General features: G+C 38.3%; 1 protein-coding gene across 1 annotated transcript; it reads left to right on the top strand.

Annotated features, from left to right (window-relative positions):
* Positions 1-68: 68 nt before the first annotated feature.
* On the top strand, positions 69-20,602 carry LOC149846836 (uncharacterized). The gene is made up of 10 exons (XM_089998168.1): positions 69-401; positions 733-998; positions 1,218-1,290; positions 1,461-1,536; positions 2,360-2,443; positions 3,778-3,911; positions 16,000-16,249; positions 17,457-17,520; positions 19,096-19,819; positions 20,480-20,602. Exons 2-10 carry the CDS (start codon positions 749-751, stop codon positions 20,547-20,549), a joined length of 1,725 nt encoding a protein of 574 aa, XP_089854294.1. The 5' UTR covers positions 69-401; positions 733-748; the 3' UTR covers positions 20,550-20,602.
* Positions 20,603-27,768: the final 7,166 nt, after the last annotated feature.

Raw genomic sequence — 27,768 nt, 5'->3', positions numbered from 1 at the left:
GTTTTTGATCCGACCCATATCCGATCCGTTTTTATGTTTACTTACCCGACTGAGCCAAGCGACTGCCCGAACTCCGAAGCTTAGAATCATTCATTCGGTGGGAAAATCTGCCAACGAAATTTTCGCACCCATGTTCTTCTCTTTCTTTTCCTCCTCGTTTGATCGTCTTCCTCGTACCTCCGCACCCCATTCGCATATGCAAGAGATATTAAACTCTATTTCTCCGTCGACATCTGTCTAGGCTTGGCGTCTCCAGAGAGCAGGAGAAGTTGGGTATGTGGGGATTTGAGCACTTGGAGCAAGATTTCTAAGAGTTTCGATCGGACGGAAGAAGTCTAAGAATCGGAGTGCCTGTCTCATAGAAGTCGTTAAGGCGATCTTTTCCTTTGGGGGTCGTTTTGGTGGGTCTTCTTCACACGAGTCTCCTTTTCTTCTTTCTCTTGGTTTCATTTGTTTCTAGGGTTCTTGACTTTGCTTTTGTTGGCGTATTCGTTTCATTTTCCTCTGTTTAATCGAGTTTTCCTGGGTGTTTTATGTTTTTCCAAAGGGGAATTACTGTGGTTGGTTATTCTGATTTTTGCAAGTTTCGTCTTGTTTTGATTGTTCTTTCAACCGAGCCTCATTAAAATGCCTTAAGGGTTGAATTTCTTGATAAGACCTACTGCAGAATCTCTATTTGTGTTTTGTTTTTGACTTTGGTAGTCGCTTACCGTTCATGGGGTTTTGCATCAGAAGCTGCTTTCGCCCGATGATGGAAGCTGAGGATGTTATCGAGCTACAGGCGGTTGAAGTTTCGGACGATGAGGGGGAAATACCATGTAAAGACGAAGAGGAAACGTTTGAGGATCACGGAGAGGAGAAAGTTGATCAGCTTCCTTTGGAGATGAACGTTGACAAATGTGCGGATTGCGAGAAGAACACTTTGGGACATACTCCAGAAATGATTCTGAATTCGGTGACAGTGGGATCAAAGTTTGGTGTGGAATTGTGCGGAGTTGGTGAGCCTCATATCCTGTAACATAAAGTTTACTTAAAGAATCGCATTTCAGGCTATACAGTATGAATAATTGTTGGGGGATGGTGGCATTGATGATGAGAGTTCCAATAGTTCCTTCGTACTTGGAATTTAAACCGGGTATAATGGGGTATTCTTCGTGGTAATATACTGTCTCCTTGTGTTGCTTTCTCCCTTTAATTAAATTTTCTAGCATTTTCAGGTGCGAAGCGATCCCGGATATCATGTTCTAGTCAGCAGCCCAATGTCCGTGTGACGTACAGTTTCTTAACAAGGTTGGAAGGAATCTATTTTGCTGTTGTATCCAAAGGCCATGATGATAATGTGGGAATGCTGTTAATGCAATTTATAAGAGTATAATTTTGCTTGATTTGCTCTGCTGTCATGTTATTAGCGAGGATAGATGGCTATGGTATTTGTCTGATGTCTATGTAGTTTTGTTCAGGGAAAGCAAAAAGAAGCTTGGGAAACTCATGCAGCAGTGGTCTGAGTGGCATTCTCAAAATGCTTCAACAAACATGGTATGCTTGGGTCACATCATTTATATGAACTGGACAATTACAATGTCAATTATTTGCTTCCGTGTTGTGGCAATTTGACTTGCCAAGTTTAGTTAAAACCATCAGCACAAGCTAATTTATCTAAAATGTATGCCTTTTACATTTAGTATTTCCTACTTCTCATTGGAGTCGTGTTCATCAGTAAATTGCATTAGCACATTATGAAGGTGCAAGAAGTTCTTATGATGAGAGTTACAAGTGTTTGAGAAGCTATGGTACTAGGACACTCCATTTTACCCTCCGTACCCGTGTCGACACCCAGACATGACATTTTAGTATTTTACCCTCCGAACATACAAGTTTGTATTTAATTTATAATTTATAATTATATTTTCAGTTTATAACTTTATATGTTTAGTATATAATATATATTTTAGATATAGCATATAGATTTAGATTATATTCAGTTTATTTTGAATTTATTTTGTATATATATGTATATATATAGCCGTGTCCCCGTACCCACAATTTTTGGAATTGCCGTGTCGTACCCTCCGCTCCCGCTCCCGCTCCCGCTCCCGGGTGACATAATTCAGAAGGATTTTGAAAGAAAATGATTATGATTTTTCAGTTGCATATATTTCCAGGTGGTTGCATATGGAAACTTTTGTCTTAAACATGCACATAACTTCATTTCTGAATCAATTTCACATGCTATATGCTATTTCACCAACTGCTTGTCTCTGTTGGTATAGAATTTTCTTGTGGTCTATTCTGATGACAATACAATTCTTTGGTGTTTCTATTTCCAAGAACTTCATTGAGCTTGTTTGAAAATTTTCAGGAATCTTTAGAAGAATCACTGGAATCTGGTGAAGAGACGTATTTTCCTGCACTTCATGTTGGTCTTGAGAAGTCTTCCAATGTGGTATGGTGTTCTTGTTGCATTGTACATAATATAACCATATAATATCTCTAAATATAGTTTCTGAAATTATTATTCTGTTGGAGTGAAGTTTGATCTGGTAAAAGTTATTTTATGCCCTGAGCTGATGAACCCTGCCTTTATGTATTCTTGAAAGGCCACAAACAGTATATTGACAAATCACTAAAAAAATTATGAAAGGAGCATGTGTTTTGTTCATAATCTTTTTCTTGTACACATTTAGAAAACCATGCTGCACATAAAGGACAATTTTGGCATTACATTATTTGTCATCATCATCAACACCAGCATGGTATCATCACTACCTCAATCAACATCACCATCATGCTGAACTTTAAACACCAGCATAGTATCATCACTACCTCAATCAACATCACCATCATGCTGAACTTTAAACACCAGCATAGTATCATCACTACCACAGTCAACATAACCATCATGCTAAACTTTGCCATCTATGCGTTGTTACTTTATTAATCTTGTTTCAGTATTCATTTCTACTAAGATTAAACTCCATTTTGCTCAAATTCCTTCATGCCACCTCTCACTAGCCTGCCTGCCTCTGCTATATTCGAATCAATGATGTATCACTTTTGTCCTATGTCTCTGGGAAATATGCCCAAACTATCTCACAAAATATAACTTATGTTCTCTTCTTCTCTTACTGAATTCTAGAATTGTCATAAGTATCTTGTCTTCATCATAGGTTCTCTTCTTATTGTCCCATGACTTTGACCTTTTCTGATATTCCAAATACCTATCTTTTCATAAGCTATGTCACATGGATACGTCTACAGAATGGGGATACGGTAATTTGTATGCAGTTTCCAGTATAACTATCATATAAAAAGATACAGAATGGGATATCCGTGCGAGATAGGCCATAGGCATCTTCTCTTTGTCATAGGCATTTGGAGAAACAAATAAAAAGTGAAAAAAGTCGAATCAGAAAAAATGAAACAGACAAAAAAGGAAGATGAAACCCTAGAAGATGAATAATAGAGAGATGAGCAGCAAAAGTATCCTTAGCACTAGCAAGTTACTCAGGATAGCAAAGGGTTTTTATATTTGTCATCATCATCATCATTACCTACCCATGCCATTCCTTTTAAGATCTGCCAAGATTGCTTTATCAAGGGAGTTCATGACTTCATGTATCCTATCTTTCTTTTCCCTTTATTGATTAAATTAATCACTTTTTACCAGGCGTAACAAAATTAATGTGATATGTTCTTTTTGCAAGGTTTCTTGGTTAGTCATTCTTTAGGCTTGTGTTGGTCATTTTCTGTATTAATTTGGTTCATCTTTTTGTGAAGACATTTTGTATGGATAACCAAGCCAGGTTGGACAAGAAAAAGGAAAGTTCACTGGATACTGACTCAGTGCCACTGTATGATCGTGGATTCACATTGGGACCGGCTTCAGCAGAGGGCTTAGCAAGCCTAGAACGGTACTTGCTTGTTTCTTCTTCATGCTATCATGACATTGGCATAGGAAAATTGGAGATATGGTCAATATCTTAATTTTTTCCCTTTTTTGCCCTTCTAATGCATATTAGGAAGCATGGAATGTACACTGATTTTTTTTGGATGTTGGCAAGGAATTGAAAAAGCGATTCATGCAATGTTGAATCTGTTATGAGACTTGGAAAGATTAATGTTCTGATATGTTTTCCTCATAGTTAAAAGTACCAGGCAATGACTATTGACTAGGTATTGTGCCTCACCTGTCTTCCTTGGCTTAAATAGAACTTTGAATAACAAAGAAAAAATGAGAGAGAGAGAGAGAGAGAGAGAGAGAGAGAGAGAGAGAGAGAGAGAGAGAGAGAGAGAGAGAGAGAGAGTAATAATTGTAAGTCCCTGGTGTGGTTGCACATACCATATCGGTGGGCAGAATCTCACTTGCGCATTTTCAAGTATATCAGACCTACTGATGAATTCACATGTTTCAGTATTTTACAAATCATGTTTTCCATCTAACAATCATGATCTGAAAGGTGATTTCTTTATAGTTAAATTTTGGTCTCGATTGGACCATTCATTTTTTCATTCTTTAAAATAGTTTTAATATTTAAGTTTATTGCTTGGAGTATGTTCTAAAGTAAATGCATGATAAGTCTGTCTATATGGTCATGTTTACACTCAAAATTGCAGGAGCAATAAGATTTTCTGCATTGATAGCAAATTTCTAGTGCCCACATCTGCACCAAGAGTTATCCACACACACACACGCATATGCATATATATATATATATATATATATATATATATATATATATATATATATATATATATATATATGGTGTGTGTGTGTGTGAGTATTCTCCTGTTTGGTGACTCTAAGGTGGTTTGACTATTCACTTTGGGCAAGTCGACCAGGTCTATTGTGTCAACTTTATTGAAATATAATTTCAAGCATCTTATCTGATGGCCTAAACACATGACCTGATGAAGAGGATATATTTATAGGCTCATTTGTTATGTGGGAGTAATGCGTTATGGGCTTTTCCAAAGTAACCTAGGTTCTTCATGTGTTGTACCATGAGGCATGGTTCATGTGGGACCCACATGAATTATGCTAGTCGAGTTGATGGTGGGTCAATTTGGATACACTTGTAATAGAAGGATGACATTGATCAAACAAGTATCATGACCTGCAAGGGTCATCTGTATAATGATACCTTCAAAGATCAAAGAAGATGCTTACAAGGGCAATAACACAGCACAATCCACAAAGGGAAAACTCTCAACATGCACAACTGTACACATTCAATAAAAACAATATAAATTTTATTGATGGAATATGCATAACAAAATGCATAAGAAATAGGGACCTCAAAGTCCCATATATATACAAGTGAGAAGGGCTAGTGAGAGGCCTACTAGTTGTTGGGGAGCTTCCAACGGCTAGTTGGTCCAATGACCAAAAAACCCAAGACAAAATAAAAAATAAAAACGGTACAATAATACCTAGATACATTATAAACATAATATATATACAAATTACATGTATATATGTATATATCTACATATGTGTATACATATTTATATATATGTATACATGTACAACTTCTTAACACTCTCCCTCAAACTTACGGTGAGGTCATTGAAAGTTTTTCAAGGAAAAAATGAAATCTAGGAGAAGGAAACGCCTTGGTGAAGAAATCTGCTAATTGATATTTGGAGGTGACATAAGATAATGATATAGTTTTCTTCAAATATTCTTTACAAACATAGTGACAATCCATCTCAATGTGCTTAGTCTTTTCATGAAATGTATGGTTGTTGACAATATAAATGATGCTCTTGTTATTGCAACAAAACTTTGAGGGTGTTATAAGATGTATCCCCATATCTTCAAGCAGTCCCCTCTACCAAATCACTTACAATGTAGCGGTGGTCATGGCTCGGTACTCAGCTTTTATTGATGAGAGATAAACCTTTTATTGTTTTTTATATTTTCAAAACATGAGAGTCACCTAAAAATACACTTAAACTCGTAGTTGAGCGTTGATCATTAGGTTCTCCTCCCCAATCTAAGTCGGAGTAAGCAACTAAATCAAGTGATGAGGAAGATAACAAAAAAGGCCTTTAGAAACAATTTTATAGATATATCTAATTATTTTCATAACAACACTCATATGCATAGTATTTGGTGAGTGTTGGAATTGGCTTGCAGTGTGAATTGCATGAGCAATATTGGGCCTGGTGATGGATAAGTATGTGAGAGCTCCAATCATTTGACAATACGATGTGGGATCCTCCGGAGGCGTTACATAATCAATTTTCAATTTTTATTTTTGCATTAATTACGTCTAGAGTGTCCACTCTTTTCTCATTGGTAATTCTAGGCCTGTTAATAATCTTAGTTGCAAATTTAGCTTGGGTTAATAAATACCCACAAGGTGAGTGTGTAACATTAATACAAAGAAAATATGTAATCAATCCAAGATCATTCATTTTAACATTGGTTTTAAGGACATTCTTAATATGACTAACTCCCTGTTTGTCTCTACTAGTGATGATCTTTGTTAAGTCATCTGACGCAGGTATAGTCATCATATCGTTATATATAAATGACAATATTGAATCTAGAATACCAAGCTTTAGGAGCTTGTTTTAAACTATACAAATTTTTCTTTAAATAGAGAATGTGTCCAAGTGGAACCTAACAACTAGGGATGGATCCATATAGACTTCTTTTAAATCTCCATTAAAAAAACATTTTTTACGTTCATTTGATATATAGGCCAACCTCTAATGAAAGCTAAGATTATGAGGGTCCTAACAATGGTCATTCTTGTTATAAGGGCAAAAATTTCCTCATAGCGTATTCCGTATTCTTGAGCATATATTTTGGCAACCAATGTAGCTTTGTGTCTTGTTGTATCATTTTTGGTTTTTACTTTGTAAACCCATCTACATCCTATCGATTTTTTCTCATTTGGTAACTTCATAATATCCCAAGTCTAGGCTCTTTCTAAGGCTTCCAGTTAAATTTTCACGGCTTTGACCCACTCAGGAAGATCTTAAGCTTGACCATAAGTCTTGGGTTCTGATATAGACCGATACAGGCTGCACACTCAAACCAAAGGGCCACGATTTGCAAGGGGGCCACAATGTTGTGGAGAAGAAGACACATGAGAGGGAAGGAGAGGCGTGAGATATAGAGATGCGTGTGAGGGAGGAGAGGCGTGGGAGAGAGAGATATGCATGTGAGGGAAGGAGAGGCGTGGGAGAGAGAGATATGCGTGAGAGGGGAGGGAGATCTCCTTAGGCCAAAGTCCTGAGGTGCCATTCTTCTTCCTTAAGAAGAAGCCAAATCCTACCCAAAAGGTAAGCCAAGAAAACTTCTTTATTAATGAGATAAAAAACCGAATTACAAATGACAATTTTTAAATAGAAAATAAGGCATAAAAGAAGGAAACAAATCACAAAAATAGGCGATCGAGCTGAACGTCCCTATCAAAGGGGGATATGTTGCGTTATCTTTCCTATTTTGCCTTTCAAGTGATGTCAATCTATAAAATGAACACATGCCCTTTGGGAACTCGATAGTGCATGGAAGACTACTTTTTTTGCCCTTGCATATTCTTTGAATTGCTTCATCCGTCCTCTTATTTTTAGTTGACAGGACTATCCCTTATCCTAACCCAAAATTTTGCTTACAACCATATGGATCAATAGATCCATTTATCTAACAGGGATGTCCATATCCAAAACACCTAAGCTACTTGGGTTGGGATGCTATCAATCCCACCCCTTTCAAAACGGCCTTGTCCTCAAGGTCTGTGATTGAGGTTGTCTCCCCAATCTCTGGTTATTCTTGTTCTTTTGGATCAAATGTCATCGTTGGCCCTTTCCTTTGTTTGTAGTGACAACTTCTTTCCTTGCATAGTTCGTCATCTTTTAAGTTGAGGGGACATGTAGTGAGCCTTTTGTGTTGACTTTGTTTCTTCTTCGGACGTGTTGCCTTGGGTTTCAATGCTCCTTCCGTCTTTTGAAACTTCTGCGGGGGAGGGGTTGTTGTTATTTCTCTCCAGTCTTCCTAAAGTGGAGAGAGTTTGGTCTCCTTGGATTTTCACAGTTCCGTCCTCTTGTTTAAATTTCATGGTCAACTTCTGGAAATCCCACCAAATTGGACCCAAGGTTTGCAACCACTGCATCCCTAATATGAGACCGACTCCCTTGACAGGAAGCACAAAGGCATCCAAGTTGAGAGTGGTGCCTTGGACCTTGAATTTCAAATCAGGACATCTCGCTTGGCCCGACAATCTGCTCTCGTTTTCTACTACTACTTTGAACAGGTTGTAGGAAGTGGTTGGACACTTAATCTTTCTAGCAACTTGAGTACAAAGGAAGTTGTGTGCTTCTTGTGTCTATGAGGATGAATATCGGGGTGCCCTTGAGAGTACCACACACTCTCATAAATTGGGGCATGTCGACCCCTCTAAGGGTGTGGAGCGAGATTTCTATCTCATCTTCGGGTGGATCCTCATCTTAAAAAATCTCTTCCTCTCCTTTCTCACCGTCACTAATTTCACTATCACTATTTACAAGATACAGATGCATGATTTTACATGCATGGCCGTGGTGCCAAACCTTGTCATAGTGGAAACATAGCCCATTCCTTCTCCTTTCAACCATTGTATCATTAAGGAGCCTTTTTACGTTTACTTTTACATTGAAAAAATTAAAAGGAGGTTTTGAAGTGGGTTTGGACCCACTAGCGTTGGTTGCTGCATTGGATTTGTTTGACCCTCTTTGGAAATGAGGGCGGTTTTGATTGTTCTGGGATCCATATGCGAATCCCACTCAGATGCTTTTGGATCCTTGCTTCTGCAACTTCTCTTTGGCCAATTGTGCTTGCTGAAAGCACTCGAGGATGCTAGTGGGCCGGTTGGCCTACACTTCGATCTGGAGCTCATATCAAACACCCACAATGAAAGTCTCGATAAGAGGCTCTTGGGATCAATCATCTACCAAGTGGATGAGCCTTTCAAACTCATTAGCAAGAAAAGGAGCTCTACGATTGATGACGTTCCTGTTCTAGTCTTTTTTTTACAGTAACCGTTGTTGGATGACTAAGAGCTCTTGTGCTCCTTGTTTGAAATATCCGTTGTTGTCTTCGTAACCATAGTGAGCTCAACCCATTGCATGAATCTGAGTTGCAACTCTTTCTATTGTGGCTACAAGACTAGCCGTTGTTGATTAAATAGTAGCTCTTACCCTATCCGCGATTGATGCTGAGTAACCGTTGCTATAGAATCAACTGTTGTTCAGATTCATTACTATGGCAGGGCGATACACTATGCTCTCGCGACCCCTATTCACATCTAAGACTAAAGGCCCCTACGGAAGATGAGAAAAGCGAACACTGAAATGAGAAAGGTTTACAAACGAAAGTGTTTTGTGTCCGCAGGTGCGCTCCGCCTAGCGTTGTGATTCACTCACGTATGCCGAAGGGTCAAAACATAGTGTCAATTCACGTGTGAAACCACCCCATGTTTGCACACCAAGGTTCATTTTGAACCAATGATACCATTGCAATCGTTCTTTTTCTTACCTACATCACGAGTTGATATTTTCATATTAGACTTGCAATCGTTCCATTTCTAAGACTTTTAAACTTACAACATCACGACTTCTGCCAAGTTTGTCTGAAGAACTACAACATGACTGTTCCAAAAGAAAAAAAAGAAAAAAAAGTGTCAACAAACTTGTGTTGTTGGGTCAATGAATTGTTGAAGAACTGAACCAAAGTTTTTTCTCTTTATCCCTTAATCAATTCTTTCCTTTTCATCAACTCGTGTTTTCTCATTCTTCTCTTTAGTCAACTCGTTCATTTATTTTTTTCATGGATTCCCCATCACTTCCGTCCAGTTTTCTTGGTCAACTCATATCTGAGAAATTGAATACCTCTAATTTCTTGACCTGGAAGAGGCAAATTTTGCCTTTTATTCGTAGTTTGGACCTCTCCGGTCACCTTGATGGAACAATTCATGCACCTTCTGAGTTCCTTCTGCAGGAAGAGCAAGACGATAAAGACGAGGTTTCTAATAAACTAGTTCACAATCTAGAATTTACAACATGGAAAAGAAAGGATCAGGAGGTTGTGGCTTACATTACCTCTACACTTTCTCAAGAGGTATTAATGGTCATTCTAGATGAATGTTCAGCTAAAGAATTGTGGGAGATACTAGCGCAGACCTATTCACAGATTTTTGAGGCTAGGATTCTTCATTTAAAGAGAGAGTTTCAGCTCTTAAAGAAAGAGAATTTATCGGTTACAGAATACATGAACAAAGTCAAGAGCATCAGAGACCAATTAGCGATGGTGGGATGTGTTATTCCGGACAAAGAGAAAGTTCAACAGGCGCTGAATGGTCTTGGATCTGACTATCACATGCTGATCACCTCTCTTTTATGCCTTCCTTAATTGCCTAACTTTGATGATTTGCGCGCGAAACTCCTGCAGTATGAAGTTACTATTAGAGGTGAGGAGTTGACTTCCAATTCCAGCAATCATGAGGTCCTTGTCACAGGCATGGTGGCAGGACGTGGCCGTGGAGGCTTTCGAGGTGGACGAGGACAAGGAAGAGGTAATCAAGGAGGTCGTGGATTACTTCCCACGCCTAACATGTCACCCAACTCATTCCCAGCTAACCAATCTTCTAGACAGATACCAACGTGTTTTCAGTGTAATAAAAAGGGGCACACTAAGGTAAATTGTTGGCATAATCCTCAAAACAGAGGCAAATTTGGTGGTGCTGGGCCTTCCACTAGAGGACAAGCAAGGGATGAAAAGGCGAATGTGAAGAACCTCTTGATCTTTGCCCTTTCCAAGTTAAGTTTCAAGCAAACTGAGCGGGGGACTTGGTACATTGACTCTAGGGCTGCTGCACATGTGACAGGTGACGTTGGTAAGATTTCACAACCCATTCCTTATCGTGGTAAATTTAGTATTAAAACTGGAGATGATGCCCTCCACCCTATATCCCATGTTGAAAACATTTCTCTTCCACTCCTCAATTCTTCACTTCTTTTATCTGATGTTTATCACTTACCCAGTATTGTTAAAAATATTTTTCTGTTTCTAAACTTGTCGATGAAACTAATTCTTGTGTTGAATTTACTCTTTCTTCTGTATGTGTCAAGGATCTTCTCACGAAGAAGACGCTCGTTGAAGGAAAGCGACAAAAAAATATGTATGTCCTCAAGGAGTCTCTTTCTGCTCATGCTGCTCCAATAAATCCATAGCTAGTTCAACCAGTGTCATTTAAAGATTGTTTTAGTTTGTCTCAGTGTAATAAGTCAGAAATCTGACATCGTCGTTTAGGTCATTGTAATCGTTCATTCATTGAAAAACTTGTGTCTAGTGGACTTGTTCCACAGTCCAATTTGAGTATTGAGTCTGATATTTCTCTTTGTTCCAGTTGCCATTTATGTAAGTCATGTTCTTCCATGTCACTCAATAAATCAAAGAGCTTCTGTGCCTTTTGAAATTGCCTATTATGATGTTTGGGGACCTGCCCCACAATCTTCCTTATCGGGCAATCGCTATTATGTCACTTTTATCGATAGTTATTCCAGATATACTTGGATCCACTTTATGAAACAAAAATCTGAAGTGTTCAAGCTTTTTATTTAGTTTGTAATCAGTTCTCATCTCAAATCCAACATTTCCAATGTGATGGTGAGGGAGAATATCTATCAAAGGAATTTACTCAAATTTCTCCAGGATAAAGGAATAAGTCATCGAATATTTTGCCCCCACACACCGCAACAAAATGGTGCAGCAGAAAGAAAACATCGGTACATTGTTCAAAGATCATTAAGCATGATACATGGCACTCACGTTTCTTTAAGCTTGTGGACAGAAGCTTTTCATTCTGCTGTGTATATCATAAATCGACTGTCAATGAAATTACTTGTGAATCAATCTCATTATTTTACACTCTTTGGGACTCACCCTGATTATAATGAATTGCGAGTGTTTGGTTGCATATGTTATGTTCATATTGACAGTTCCCAACGTGACAAGTTCCAAAACAAGGCATACAAGTGTAAGTTCGTTGGTTATGCTGATCAATACAAAGGTTATCGCTGCTACGATTCCACTACTAATCGCATCAAAATCTCACGAAATGTTGTGTTTGATGAGACTCATACTGAGAGCCCAGGAAGGGTAGAAGAACAACGCGTAAATGATGAAGGTTATCAACCGTGGCTTGCTGCTTAGGTGTTTGATCAAATGGCTACTCGCGATGCTCCCTCATGTCATACAATATCGACTGAACAGAATAAACCTGGTGTGTGTATACAAAGGGAAGAGACGCCGACCATGCAGGATACTATGCCTACCACTTCAGACATTACCAAGTTTCAGGGGGCTGTCTATGTACGACGAAATAAAGACAATGCTCAGCGAACCGCTGTGCACCCTAGAAGGCCTAAGAGGATTCGTCATCTTATTGAAAGATGGGTTAGTTATAACAACTTCTCTACTGACTTGCAGCTATTCATCTCCCAGATTGAAAAATAGGATAAGCCTATTAGTTTTTTACAAGCATCTATGTCACTCAAATGGGTTGAAGCCATGAATGAGGAAATGAAAGCCTTACATGAGTGTGAAACTTGGGAGATTGTTCCCAAACCATCCGACAAAAATATTATAGGGTCTAAATGGGTCTATAAAATAAAGTATAAACCGGATGGATCTATTGAACGCTATAAAGCAAGGTTGGTGGCAAAAGGTTTCACTCAAGAATATGGGCAAGATTATGATGAGACTTTTAGTCCTGTGGTCAAGATGAAAACTATTCGATTAATTTTGTCTTTGTCGGTTCAGTATAGATGGACTCTTAATCAACTTGATGTCAAAAGTGCATTTCTGCATGGTAGCCTGAAAGAAGAGGTGTATATGGAGCAACCCTCTGGTTATGCAGAATATAGCCCTAGCACACATGTTTGCAAACTACAAAGAGCCATCTATGGGTTAAAGCAAGCTTCTCGTTCATGGTTTGACAATGTTTCCTTTGAAGTTCAGCGATACGGTTTCATTCGTTCTCACCTTGATCATTCATTGTTTATTTTCTGTGATCGTCAGGTACGTACCTTGATTCTTATATATGTGGATGACATTATTATTACTGGGAATTCAGATGAACACATAAAATCAACGAAGGACTTACTGAGTCGACAATTTAAGATGAAAGATTTGGGAGTCTTACGTTATTTCTTGGGAGTTGAAGTGGATAGACAGAATGGATCTCTTTCATTAACCCAACACAAATATACCTTGGATCTGTTGGAAAAGGCAGGCATGACAGATTGTAAACCACTATCCACTCCTAGTGTATTAAACCACAAGCTCAACTCTCAAGATGGAGAATCATATAAAGACTCCAAGCAATATCGTAGTCTCATTGGAATTCTTAAATACCTCACCTTTACCAGACCAGACATTGTGTATGCAGTGAACAAAGTGTCACAATTCATGCATGATCCACGAACATAGCATATGAATGCTGTTAAGAGAATTCTTCGATATTTAAAAGGCACTCTTGGAGATGGTCTAGTCTATCATCAGTTCAAGTCCAAAGGGGAGTGACATCGATGAGATGTTTACACAAATGCAGATTGGGCAGGAGATCCAGATGACAGACGATCGATTTCTGGATTTTGTGTTTTTCTGGATAGGAACATTTAGCGTGGAGTAGCAAGAAACAACGTGCAGTTGCGCGATTCAGTACAGAAGCTGAGTACCGATCTATGGCGGCCGCTACAACAGAGGCTACATGGCTGAGACATCTTTTGACTGAGATCGGAGAATCTATTATGCCCACCAATCTCCTTTGCGATAATCAAAGTGCCATACAAATTGCTTTCAATCCCATTCATCACAGTCATACCAAACATATAGAAATTGATCAACACTTCATTCGGCAAAAGATCGAAGATAGAGAAGTTGAGCCAACTTATGTTCCCACAGCTGATCAAGTGATAGATTTGTTTACTAAGGGACTTACCAACGTCCACTTTTGGTTTTTGAAGAACAAGTTGTCCATGGTACGAAACCATGCACAACTTGAGGGAGACTATTAAGAATGTATATGTACATATGGGTCCAGATTTGGACCCTCAGACCCGATCCGATCAGTGTATTATATATATATATATATATATCAAAGAATAGGGCATGATTATTATTGATTAAGAATCGTGCTTCTTGTGGCTGCCTCCTCTCTTCTCTTCCTCACAGCAGTGATACAGAAGACCAATATTAGAGGTGCGTGATTTCTTAGAGGGAGACTGCCAACTCTTACACTAAGGATGTGTTTGATGCTGGAGATAAAATTATCTCTAGAGATAACTTTATCTGGGAGCAACTTTTTCTCCTCAAAAAACGAGAAGAAATTCCTCCTATTAAATGCAAAAAGCAGGGAGGTATTTCTTCCTTGTTTAATGGGTGTTTGGGCCCCATACAAAAACCGAAGTTTCCCATTTGGGGAGAAACTTTCGGTGCTATCAAACAGAGACTATCATATAATCTATAATATGTTTGCATCATGTGGTCAAGGGAAATGTGTGCCTTCTTCTCGTGCTTTCCCTCAATGCCCAACCAGTGCTGTTAAAAACATGTCTCAAGGCGCAAAAAAATGCACCTCGCCTCGAGGTGCACTTAAATAGCACATGAAGGCCACAACGCATGTCTCAGGGCGAGGCATGCCTTACCCTAAGGTGTGCGCCTCATTTGATTTAGGTTAAATGGGGGCTTTGACCCCCATTTGACACAAATTTGGGGCGAGCCCGACCCTTCTCTTCTTTCCCTCTCTCGTTGCTCAATCCTCTCGTCTCTCCCTCCTATCTCGCTGCTCCATCCTCCCTCTCTCTCGTCTCTCGCTACTTGTCTCTCATGTACGCAATAGAAAAAAAGAAGCAGAAGAAAAAGAAGAAGAAGGTGCTTCTTTCCCTCTCTCGCTGCTCACTCTCTCGTTTCTCATCTTTCGTCTCTCATATCTCACTGCTCCCTCCTCTCTCGCTGCTCCCTCCTCCCTCTCTCTCGTCTCTCGCGTACGCAACAAAAAAAAGGAAGAATAAGAAGAAGGTACTTCTTTCCCTCTCTCGCTGCTTACTCTCTCCTCCACTTCATTTTTCTAAATTTATGAAAATAGGTTATCAAAAAAGAGAAGAAAGAAAGGTGGTATAGTAAAAGAAGATACTAGAGGTTTGAATATGAAAGTTGAGAACTTATTTAAGTAGATGTTAAAATTTTGTGAAGGCATTTTCCTTTGTGGTTTTCCTGCCATGCACTATTAGTTCTTCCCGTTGAGGTGTATTCACTAAAAACAATTTGGATAAATCCCTGGTTACCGATATTTATATTCGCTGTTAAACATCAATCAAGAATTGTCTTTCCTTGGTTCTTTTCTTCTGAATTTTCCTTCTCTATGCTTTTATTCTGGGAGAGTTGTTCACTGTGGGATTCTTTTACGGTGTATTTGATTACAGGAAGAAGTTATCACAGATAACCTCTCTCGGTGAACCTTATCGCAGAGAAAAAGTCGGAGCCCCCCCCTCTGACCTGGTGAACCTTATTGCAGAGAAAAAGTCAGAGCCCCCCCCTCTGACCTGGTGAACCTTATTGCAGAGAAAAAGTCAGAGCCCCCCCCTCCGACTTTTTCTCCACATTTTAAGACATTAAAATGGAGAATAACTACCCAAAAAAGAAGGGATTCAAATTCCTGCTTTTTGATGGTGTGCATGGGACCCACACAAAAAGCGAAAGTTTCTTCCATTGGGAGAAACTTTTGGTGCCATCAAACACACCCTTAGTAACATGAAAACTGTACTTATACATATTGTTAATGGTGACGGTTTTGATAAATTCTTCAACTGATTAGCTTCTGTCAGTTACATGCTATATGTTAAACCATGTCCCCATTATTGCCCTTTGTTTCACATTTTCCTTGCTGCATCCAGATTCTTGAGGATCAACAAAGAATTGTGCAATTTATGTTCTTATTTGTTTTGCAGATGTATTGAAGCACCAGAGCATGATTCTCGATGCTTCAATTGCGGATCATACAACCATTCTTTGAAGGAGTGCCCAAAACCTAGAGATAGTGTTGCTGTTAATAATGCTCGCAAGAAGCATAATTCCAAAAGGAAGACAACTGGACCTCGCTTACCAACTCGATATTATCAAAATTCTCCTGGGGGGAAGTATGAGGGCATAAAACCTGGTGTCGTTGGCTCTGAAACCAGGCAGTGCCTGGGTATTGGGGTAATGTGGAACTTTCTTTGGGGGAAACTGGAATATGTTTACCAACCAAATATGTTTGATAGTATAAATCAATATTTTCATAGTTTTTTTTTGCAAATCTAACCCTGCAGATGCAGTCGGTGTGGTCCATTTGCTAGGAATAGACTGTTGGATCATCGTAATATCAAGAAATACAATTTTTTATGTTTGAATATTTATGAAAATTCTCAGCCATTGATTTTCAACCCTTAAAAGATCCTTCTTATACATCATAATTGGATGATCCAAGTGTCTATTTCTATAAAACCAAGCGTCTAGATCACATCCGTACGGTGAAAATTTCTAAAAAAAGTAAAAAAATCTATGAAAATATACCATTTAACATATTTGGTTGGTAAACATATTTTAGTTACCCCTTTCTTTGATATATATATATATATATATATATATATATATATATATATATATATATATATATATATATATATATATATATATATATATATATATATATATATTACACATGTTATGCACTAATTCACCATTTCACCTTGACACAGAACAAAACTCTTTTAGATCTGCATATTGTGAACTTTTGATATCAGTAGTTTCTGAGTAGATCTGTGCGTATATCCAAAAAAGGAACTCATTATGTTAAAAATTACTTGTTTTTGAATTGCTGTTGTGCATCGTCATATTTGGGTAGTTTGACAGCATTCATTAGGACACCTTTGAATTTTCAGTCACTCAAAATGCGTTTAGTTGACATATTGAGAAAAGTCCATGTTAGCTATTTGCTTGCTTATGAGGTAAAACATTTCAAATCTGTCAAGAATGGCATAAATGTGGAAATTGTGTAATAGATATTGAATAAAAAATGAGAAGCTGGAAAAATCATGAAAAATATAATAAAAACTACATGTTAAAAGTTAAACGAACTGATTTTTGAGCTGGAATGCTTTAAATTCTGTTTAACATGCATGACACATGAGTTCACAAACTCTCTCTGGATTTAACGAGGTTCACCTAGTTTGTACCATAACAAATTTAAGAATGATACAGTGACATTTGGTGCGTTAATTGCCACCATCTTGGGCATTTCAATAGCCTTACAATATATATATCTGTGTGTGTATACACATTGAGTTAGAGCTAAGAAATGTTTGATGTCTTTCCAAATCATCCGTCATTATTGTTTGTATTTGCCTATCTCTATGTTTTTGTGCAGGAGCTTGATCCTCCCCCTTGGCTTAATAGAATGCGGGAAATTGGCTATCCACCAGGATATCTCGGTAATAATTGCAATTATATGTTCATTAGATCTTTGGCATGTTTGACATTGTGTTTTCTTCTGTTTGTCAAATGGTCAAAGAAACACACACCAGGCATTCATCACTTTGTGGTTAGATTTTTAGTTTTCTTTACAAATAGGTCTAACCATCTAATCTATCCAATTGAGGCAATACATATTCAACTAGGATCAAATTTCATTATGCATCTGCCTGTTGTGAAATCAAGTGTACTGACGAGAACTTTAAGAATTTGCTGTGAACTAACCTAAATTGTAAAAATTTAAACAAGAACTGGGGAATAGGAAAGAAAGCAAAAGAATAGAAAAGTGCTAATATTTAAGGTTCATTCTCTCTAAATATTTAAACTGTATCCTCCATTCCCTGTTTATTAAAAATACCCTAATTTTCCTATCAAATGATGGCATGGTTTGGGCTTAGATTCTTTTTCTCCAAGGAATTTGGGCCAATATATTCTCGATAATGTTTCAAACCACAAGTGGCTCGTTTAGTTTTGATCTTGAAGCCCAACAAATCTAGCATCTAGCCCCAACATTGCACCACATGACTAAGGATGTAAATTGTTTCAATTGGGTTCAGTTGTAGGTATAGCGGAAACCACTAAATTTGGCAAAGCTTAATCAATATGGATTCAGATTTAGATTTGGATATTGAAAGCCCTTTCTGGATCTGGATCTGATTATTAATTTAAATTTTTGGGATTAAGTATTATAATCAGGTTTGTTCTTGTTTTTCGATTTCATGCTAGATCAGGCTGATTGCTTTGTTGTATCTGGAGGGACTTCCCATATTTTTTTTTGAAAGGCAAGCTCGGGTTAGGCAGACCCCCACCAGTTATTATTCAACATACCACTGGGGTTTGAATCTGCCACCTCCCACCACAAGGGGTCGTGCACTGACAGCTCCTACCAACCATGCAGAGCCCGTTGGTCGGGACTTCCCATATTTGCTGATTAGTTATTAGTCAATACAAATCCATATCCCAGAACCTGATCTACTGTCATCCCTGGACATGACAAGCACATCATGATAATCTATCATCTGTTAAATAGGAGGCAATTAAACAACATTTAGAGCTAGATCAGTAGAATTCAAACAGTGAGTGATTTTGATGCTCGGGTAAATGATTGGTGAACGATGGGAAGAATGTGTATTTTTTGTCATTTAAATACCGTGATGTGATGATACTTGGTTCTTGTTCAAAGTTGGTTAATTGTGAAGTGTTAAGGCAATTTACAAAACATTTAAAGCCAGATCAGTAGAATTCAAACAGTGAGTGATTTTGATACTCGGAAAATGATTGGTGAATGATGGGAGGAATGCATTTTTATCATTTAAATACTGTGATGTGATGAATCTGATGATTCTTAGTTCTTGTTGAAAGTTAATTGTGAAGTGTTGTTTATATATTCATGATATATATATTTTTTTGGCAAACAGTTTTTATTTTCATGGGGTTCATTTTTGGATTTCACCCTAAGCATTTTCTTTTATGGGCTTTCAGAAATTCAGTTCTGTGAAACTGTTGATTGCAACTTGGTTCGACCACTTTTGCAGATACAGAAGGTGAAGATCAGCCATCAGGAATCACCATATATGTGGATGAAAAGAGTGAGGATGCATGTGAAGATGGAGAAATTTTGGAAAAGGATAACTCATATTCACAGGAGGGTAAGAAATTGATGGTTGATTTTCCAGGAATAAATGCACCTGTTCCTGAGAATGCCGATTCTAGACGTTGGGCAGCTTCTCCAAAGCAACCACGCAGTTTTGATTCAGGTAGAAACTCGTCACGTCCGAGGTTGAATCACTCTGAAGGTAGGCAGTACTTTGAGCATAGGAGCTCTGGGGATTACGCAGACGAAACTACACCGGGAACCGCTGGCCACTATTCCACATACAAGCAGAGTTTTGGTGTTTTCAATCCCAGTTACTCGAGTGAATCCGAGAGTTCAAGAGGCCACAATTCGATACCCAGGAGTCCAAGTTTAACAAGGTCATATTCTGAAAGAAGGGGCTCAGTGATGCACGACAATTCACACAACCGAAACTATGGCTCATATAAGGATCCAAGTCACAGCCCACATGGCTCAAAGTATTATGCCCATGGCTCACTTCCATTCTCATCTCCAAGTTCAAGTCAGCCTTCTCCCCACAATTATAGCCCAACAAGGTCAGATCCTTGGGGTCTGGATGATCGGCGGGGACATAGGGAGACTTATGTAGAGTCTGACTCATCACACTGGAAAGACCATTATGATCGCCATCACCATCATAGAAGGTAAAGTGGGCATTGGACTCCCATATGCATGTCAGTTATGTGCCACTCTCCTGCTGTTTTACCTCTATTGATTCTCGGAGCTTTCTATTAGATGCCCTGGCGATTGCTTTTTGTATCACTTGACCATGTCATGCATTACTTTGATTAGAGGCAAGGACATGGTCCTACATTATGGGAATTGAATGAGCCAATTATGGGAAACAAATTCTGCTTTTTTTCTCAAGGGGAGCATTTTGCCTAAGGTTGGGTCTAATGTGTTTACTCAACTTGTATTTGGTGAGCAATGTTCTATCGTGCCTAATGTTTTACTCGAATGCCCCTTGTACTTGGTGAGTCATCTGTTTTGAACATTGAACTATGCTGTATTATTTTCACTGTGCTTTCCAAAGCATAGTTCCTTAATGCTATTTAGAATATGGCCATTTTGTTCCGAATTATTGTTACAGAGACTGGAAACTGGTTTTCATGGCAGGGATTGCTTAACCTGTAATGGAGTGAACCCCTGATTCTGTTAAAGGAGTTTTTTATACCTCCCAGTGAGCAGCAACCACCGTTGTAACCTTAAACAGAGATTTCATGGATAAAATCAGTTTTTCGTCTCCAACATCGACAGATGTATTTACTTGTTCTAGTTCACTAAGCTGTTGGTTTATTTTGTAGGCATGTATTTGATTGTAACGGCTACGAAAATTGCTGCTCGTTGTTTCCCCGCACTTGGTGGGTCCATTAGGTGGCCTGGTTCTCAGCGAGGGTTCCTCATCATAATTTTTTTTTGTTTCCCTGCACTAGCAATGTGCTTACCCAGCACAGTACTGCTGTCATTCTTAAACGCTTTCTCCCCACTTGTTCTAAAGAAATGTAGGAAAAATGTAAAGGGAAATCTTATAATTCATGTGGAAATGAAATTAGTTCTCGCTCACCCAACTTGTCTCATGTTCCTGGTAACATGAAGATGATGGGCTGAGTTGAGGCACTTACTGGGATCTGATGGGACCTTCGTAAATGGCTCTTGATTCGGGCTTGTAGGGTTTGTTTATATCATGTTCAAGTGTAGGATGCACAAAATGCTTATGCAAAGAAAGGTCAAAATGACTTCGATCTTCTTGTACTTGGGTCTTAGATCTTGGTGCTCTTGAGAAATTTGCAAGAAGATCCAGTCTTACAAGAGTGGCCTAAACAAAAGAAAATACAAAAGAGACTGAGAAGGGGTTTGGTCTAGTCGATTGCTAGTTCTTACAAGTTCTAATCATGGTGCGCAAACCTAGGTTACAGACCTCAGATGAGCCTTGAATTTAGACAAGTAGGTCGTTATACATTACTTGAACTACTCATAAAATTTCAGCAAAAATACATGAGTAAAAATGGCTAGTGTAAATCGGCAATTTTGCCCGGTCGGTCACAAGTTTGTGCACATGCATAAGATCGTGCGCCAAGAACCTCCCCAAAGGGGGTTTATGTGAAATTGATAATGCACAAGCTTAAGGACCAATTACACGATCTTGGGCTTGTATTTTATCAAGAATGCACATAGCGAACCTTGATCAAGATTCGACTAAAAGTGATAGCACATGACATGCGGCTATGGACTTGCGCAAGAAGTGACTTTAACGGAGTGTGCGGCAATGCATTTCGACTGCATCAATTAATCTTCGATTCACCAATCAAGAAGATGAAGTTCAACATCAAGAACATGCCACTTACGTCCACAATCATCTCAAGCTCTGAAAAAATAGAGGATGATAGTGAAAAATGAGTTTGATGGATGGATTCAATGGAATTGATTGAACACCTAAAAGAGACACAAGGTATTCACCAATTCATCAGGAAAACACCGCAATCTTGATAATCTTTTACGGTGAAAATATGTTGAAATGGATGCAAATAGAACCACTGTGTTGGTTGCACCCTCACGAGCTCTACATGCGGGTTGAACTTGCCACTGTCACCTACACTTGCCGGTTGTACGATGAATTCTCTTCAAACTTGCCAAATCCTCAAGATTGACAATCTGACCCAAGGATCTTGAGTTCACCAAAAATCTCAGTACTTGAATTCTCATTTAAGCAAAGAGAGAAAAATCCCCACAACTCATAAGTTGTATTCCTTAGAAAATTCTTTATAATTGAAAAGCCATTAGCCTTCTCTCACCTTGGCTTATAAAGGCCTACCAAGGTGGTTTACAAAAAACCGTAGGCCCTTAGTGGTTTGGGCAACCCGCAAGTAGATTTGAACTGCTAGAGTCGACTTGAAGCTTCTAAATCTCAATTGCAACAAACTTACTGTGCGTGGCGCATGGGATGCACGTTGCGCAAGGTGTATGCGCAGGGTGGGGAGCATGGCACCTTGCATTCGTGCACAGTGCCCACGCACACGACACTCACGTGCGGCGCATGGTGCTCATGCAGGTGGGGCACATGGAACCTTGCGTTCATGCACGGTGCCCATGCATGCGACACTCACGCAAGGCACTCATGTGCGCATTACATGCGCGGTGTATGTGTGCGATGTGCCTATGGATTGAGCAGGTTTGCTGCTTCATTATTGACTGCGCCCATGTGTGCGACACCCATGTGTGTTGTGCGCGTGGGAACACATCATTCTACCACGCTCTGCCTTGCCTTGTCCTCAAGACTCCTCGCCTGAGGGTTACAAGCCTTTTATTTTCATGCTTATTCCCGCCGATTATATTAACTGCAAATACTGGGTTGAGTTGGCAAAGATGGATGCCGCTCAAAATTTTCAAAAGTATTGCTGAAGTGATTGCCCTCATCCTGTCCCATCCTCCTGGATTGAACACAACTACTTGTTCCCTTCCATATGTGTCTTCGATGATCTTTGCCAAAACCTTGGCAATAAGAAACTCCTCGTGAAGTCAATTCAGTCTTGAGCTAGTAAACATCTTTTAAGATAGTTTGTTTCCATTGTTGCTGTGTTATTTTCTCGCCAATGATAGTCTGTGCTGTCAAAATAGTGGTTAATCTCCTGCAAATTTTTCCTTACCACAAGATGGCATAACCCGAAGCAGGTTATATGTTCTCCCCCGAAGACGCACTATTTGCTACAGTGCGTGTTCGGGGTCCGAATGAGCACCACATATATAAGCTCGTGTGGCTCGTATCCCCGTGTGTGTCAGCATCACTTAGCATCGGAGTCTGGTGCGGTTGCAAAGACTTAAGTATCCTTTCCCACCATTCTCGCCAAGAAACAATAGTTCAAGAAAAGGACAAAAATGTCCTCCATCTAGAAAAGTGAAATGACAGTTCGAGATCCTCAATCTAGAAAAGTGAAAACGCCGGTTCTAGAATGATGTTAACTCTTCAAAGTCCAAACATTTCATTTTTGCCCTAAGCAGTAAACTTTTGCACCATCTGCTATAACATAAGCTCCCTTTGTCGTTGTCTGTTGCCACCGGACCCTCGTTTGCCGTTGTCTGCTTTCACCAGAGCACCCTTTGCCGTCATTTGCTGTCGTCTCAACAACCTTTGCCTTCGTCTCAACAACCTTTGCCTTCGTCTGCTATCGTTGGAGTACCCTTTGTCGTCGTCTGTTGTCGCCAAAGCATCCTTTGTCGTCGTCTGCATAGTGGCAGCATCATTGCCACCATCAGCTGCATCTATTTTCTGGGTGTTTCTCCTCCACTGTCAGATTACCAAAACTCGTATCGTTTTGGTGAGTTTCGTATAAGGTTTCGTTATGCAAACAAATCAATTTGTAAATCTGAATGCTAAATCTTACAACTGGTTTTACTATTCATGCTAAATAACACATATTTTTATACTAAAATAAATCAATTTGTACCTATCCACCTTTTGGACATCGAAAAACAGTTAGCACGATTTGTTCTTCTAAAGTAGCAACAATTTATACGTTTGAAGCAATAACGATTTAATGAAATTACCATGATTTGTACTTAAGTTTGATAAATTATACAACAATGTTTACGTATAAAGCCCAAACATTATAACGATATGTACTTATAAAGTTTGCGATTTCTACAACGATTTATATGTTTGAAGGAGTAACAATTTAATGAAATTACCATAATTTGTACTTAAGTTTGATAAATTGTACATCAATGTTTACACATGAAGCCCAAACATTACAATGATATGTACTTACTTATGAAGGTTGTGATTGCTACAACAATTTATAAGTTTGAAGCAATAACAATGTGTATTTATGAAGTTACCTCAATTTGTACTTATGTTTGCTAAATCTTACAACGATGTTTACTTATGAAGCCAAATATTGCGACGATTTTTAATGTTGGTGATTGATTGTTTAATGAATGAGATAATTTATAATATTATATACTTGGGGAGGCGGTTGTAACATATAATGATGTGGTTAAATTTATGTGTTGTGCAGGTTAACAATGTCTAAAGTTCACCAGACAATAAATCCCCTACCGTTTGATTTCACGAGACTTAATGAAATGATCCGCCATTCCCATCTATATGAGTGTTATGAAGGGTACCAAACTATAATGAAGATTGAGAATGATAAAGAAAGTGACAAAACGTTGGAATTGTATTATGCAGAGCAATATCCATCAGATATTAAGGCTGAAGATCAAAGAAAGCATGAGGAAGAACTAAAGATGAAAAAGAAGAAAAAAGATGACGAAGAAAAGGAAAAGCAAAGGAAGAAGGAGGAGAATGAAAAGCAAAGGCAAATGAAGGAGGAGAGGGAGAGGGAAAGACAAAGGAAGAAGGAGGAGGAGGAGGAGAGGGAAAGGCAAATGAGGGAGGAGGAGAGAGAAAGGCAAAGGAAGAAGGAGGAGGAGGAGAGGGAAAGGCAAAGAAAAAATAAGGAGGAAGAGGAAGAGGAAGAGGAAGAGGAAGAGGAAGAGGAAGAGGAAGAGAAGAAAAGTCAATTGAAGAAGAAGAGAAGAAAAAGAAAATGATGAAGATGGAAGACAAATTAAAAAGCATTAGGATGAGGAAGAGAAGGAAAGGCGAAGGAAGGAGAAGAAGGAGAAAAAGAAGGAAAGGGAAAGAAAAGAGAAGGAGGACGAGGAAGATAAGGAAAGTCAAAGGAAGAAAAAGGAGGACGAAAAAGATAAGGAAAGAGAAAGGAAGAAGCAGGAGGAGGAAGAGAAGGAAAGAGAAAGGAAAAAGCAGGAAGAGGAAAAGAAAGAAAGAGAAAGGAAAAAGCAGGAGGAAGAGAAGAAAAGGAAAAGGAAGAAGTAGGAGGATGAAGAGAAGGAAAGGGAAAGAAAAAAGCAGGAGGATGAAGAAAAAGAAATGAAAAGGAAGGAAATAATTGAAAAGGAAAGTAGGGAGCCAAATGAGTGAAGGAAGGAAGAAGAAAGTTAGAGGATGGAGGAAGGGGATGAAGAAGAGAAAAGTGTGACCAAGGTACATAAATCGATCATGTCTGTCATGATTTACTGTGATAGTTATTACTATGTATAACGATTAATGTGATATCGATTACTATGAACGATTTACTGTGATAACAATTACTATGAATGATTTACTGTTATAGGTATGATTATGTATATCGATTACTGTGATAGCGATTACTATGTATAGTGAGTGTACAATGATTATTATTTATAGTGATTACTGTGTACAACGACGTGTAGAAGTACAAATGAGACTAATTTTGATTTGATAAGAATAATATGCTATTTTGTATTATAGGGAGGTCACAAGAGAAGTAGAGCATCAGGTGAAAAGCATAGAAGGCGGTGTCAGTGACCTATAGTTCTGTCGTGGTATAGACAACTGAGTGAATATCAGAAAGATTGATTGCAAAATATGTACTTCGGCGGCCTTCTGGACCAACATTCTTTTGAAATGTGCTAAAACACCATGACCCACCTGGTAAATAAGTAGAATAATAAGACAAACATATTGCAGTTTGATTCTTTTGAGATCACCATGACTCTAGAAGATATGACACAAATTACGGGCCTTAAGTGTCATGGAAGTGCTATCTTATTACGAGATTCAAACTATACCACAAGGGACAAGTGCATGACCCTTCTAGAAATGTTAATGAAGGACTAGAGACAATGTATTTCTGGTGAAAGCAATTCCACATCGATGAAAGTTTATTCTTTCTGTAATAAATGGGAAGGTCAGTTCGCTACATGTGCATCTGAAACAACTGACCAAGAGTTGCGCAACTTTCTTCTTTATTTTTTTGGACTTACTTTATTTTCTGATTTGTCTGATTTGAGAATAAGTTACATGTGACTGCAATTCTTAGAAGACTTAGATAAAGTCGACAACTATGCATGGGGTGCTGCTATGCTCGCACACTTATATAATCTACTTTACAGTGTGAGTAATGGTATAAAAACCATCACAGAGTTTTGGCCATTTATCCAGGTAATTGTTTATTACATATTTTATAGTTATAGACTAAGATAGTTGAATGTTATATTCTTACTAATATATATGATTTTGTAGGTTTGGTTGTGGGAGCATATTGTTGCCTTGCGTCTTTAGTGTGGCCCTGCGATTTATGGTTTTCTAAAGATCGGTCAGTGGGCTAGAATAAATGTAAAGCAAGATAATGCTAAGTTCATTTTAGATGGTCTGCAATTAAATGAGGTAAATGGTTTAAAATCGTTTACAATTGTTTCATCATTTATCATTCATTAGTATAAATCATTGAAATGTTTAGCACTCTTAAGTAATCATCACTGCAGGATTTTCACTTCGTTAGTACAAATCATTCTAATGTTTAACATTCTTAAGTAATGATCGTTGCATGATTTTGTATTCCTTAGTACAAATCGTTATCGCTTTAGCATTTAACTTTTGTTAGTGTAAATCATTGTAATCGTTAGCATTCTTAAGTAATGATCGTTGCGGGATTTTGTATTCCTTAGTACAAATCGTGATCGCTTTAGCATTTAACTTTCATTAGTGTAAATTGTTATAATCGTTAGTATTCTTAAGTAATGATCGTTGCAAGATTTTGTATTCCTTAGTACAATTTGTTATCGCTTTAGCATTTAACTTTCATTAGTGTAAATTGTTATAATCGTTAGTATTCTTAAGTAATGATCGTTGCAAGACTTTGTATTCCTTAGTACAAATTGTTATCGCTTTAGCATTTAACTTTCATTAGTGTAAGTAATCATTAGCATTCTTAAGTAATGATCATTGCAGAATTTTGTATTCCTTAGTACAAATCGTTATCACATATAAATTGTTGTAATCATTAGCTTTCTTAAGTAATGATCCTTGCAAGATTATTTCTTCATTAGTACGAATCATTATCTTTTTAGCATTTAGCATTCATTATTGTAAATCGTTGTAATATGTAACATTCATTAGTGTAAATCATTTTAATACAAAGCTCTCATTAGTAACAATCGTAATATATTTAGCACTCATTATTATAAATTATTTTAATATTTAACATTCATTAGCATGAATAATTATGTCAATACCTAAACCATAATCTCCAATGTACAGGTTGTATGAAGACCGTTTGGAGATGGGGAGGACGAGGACCAAGAGATTGTTGTTGAGGCTGCGAGACTGTCTGCCTGCGATATTTGGCTGTTTAGCAATTATAAAGTTGAGTTGCATCATGGTAATCGAGTTCTCCTACAAGCTGGCTTGGGCCAGTCTACCACAAAGCAGCCTGTGCAAGTGAGAAGGAAGATCAAAAGTGGTGGGGCCAGGAACGTGAATTGGTACGATTGCTTTAGAGAACAATTGGATAGCTGGAACAAAGGAGGTGTTCATGCCATGACGTATGATTATAAAGAATGAAAATATGACCCCAACTATTTAAAAAAATATAGGGAACCAATGCGTCGAAATCTAGAGATTGAGAATAAGCAACGTAGAAATGTTGGGAACCCATGCGTCTCTCCTGTCCCCCATCATGTCATCTCTCAGCAAAGAAAACACGTTCATCGTGTCCCTTCGGCTACAACAATGATTCTCTCAGTTGCAATACACGATAAAGAGCGAACA

The sequence above is a fragment of the Nuphar pumila genome, chromosome 2 (genome assembly GCF_984573655.1).
Source record: "Nuphar pumila chromosome 2, dmNupPumi1.hap1.1, whole genome shotgun sequence".
In the NCBI taxonomy this organism is placed as follows: domain Eukaryota; kingdom Viridiplantae; phylum Streptophyta; class Magnoliopsida; order Nymphaeales; family Nymphaeaceae; genus Nuphar; species Nuphar pumila.
This window is presented reverse-complemented; position numbering and strand designations above follow the sequence as displayed.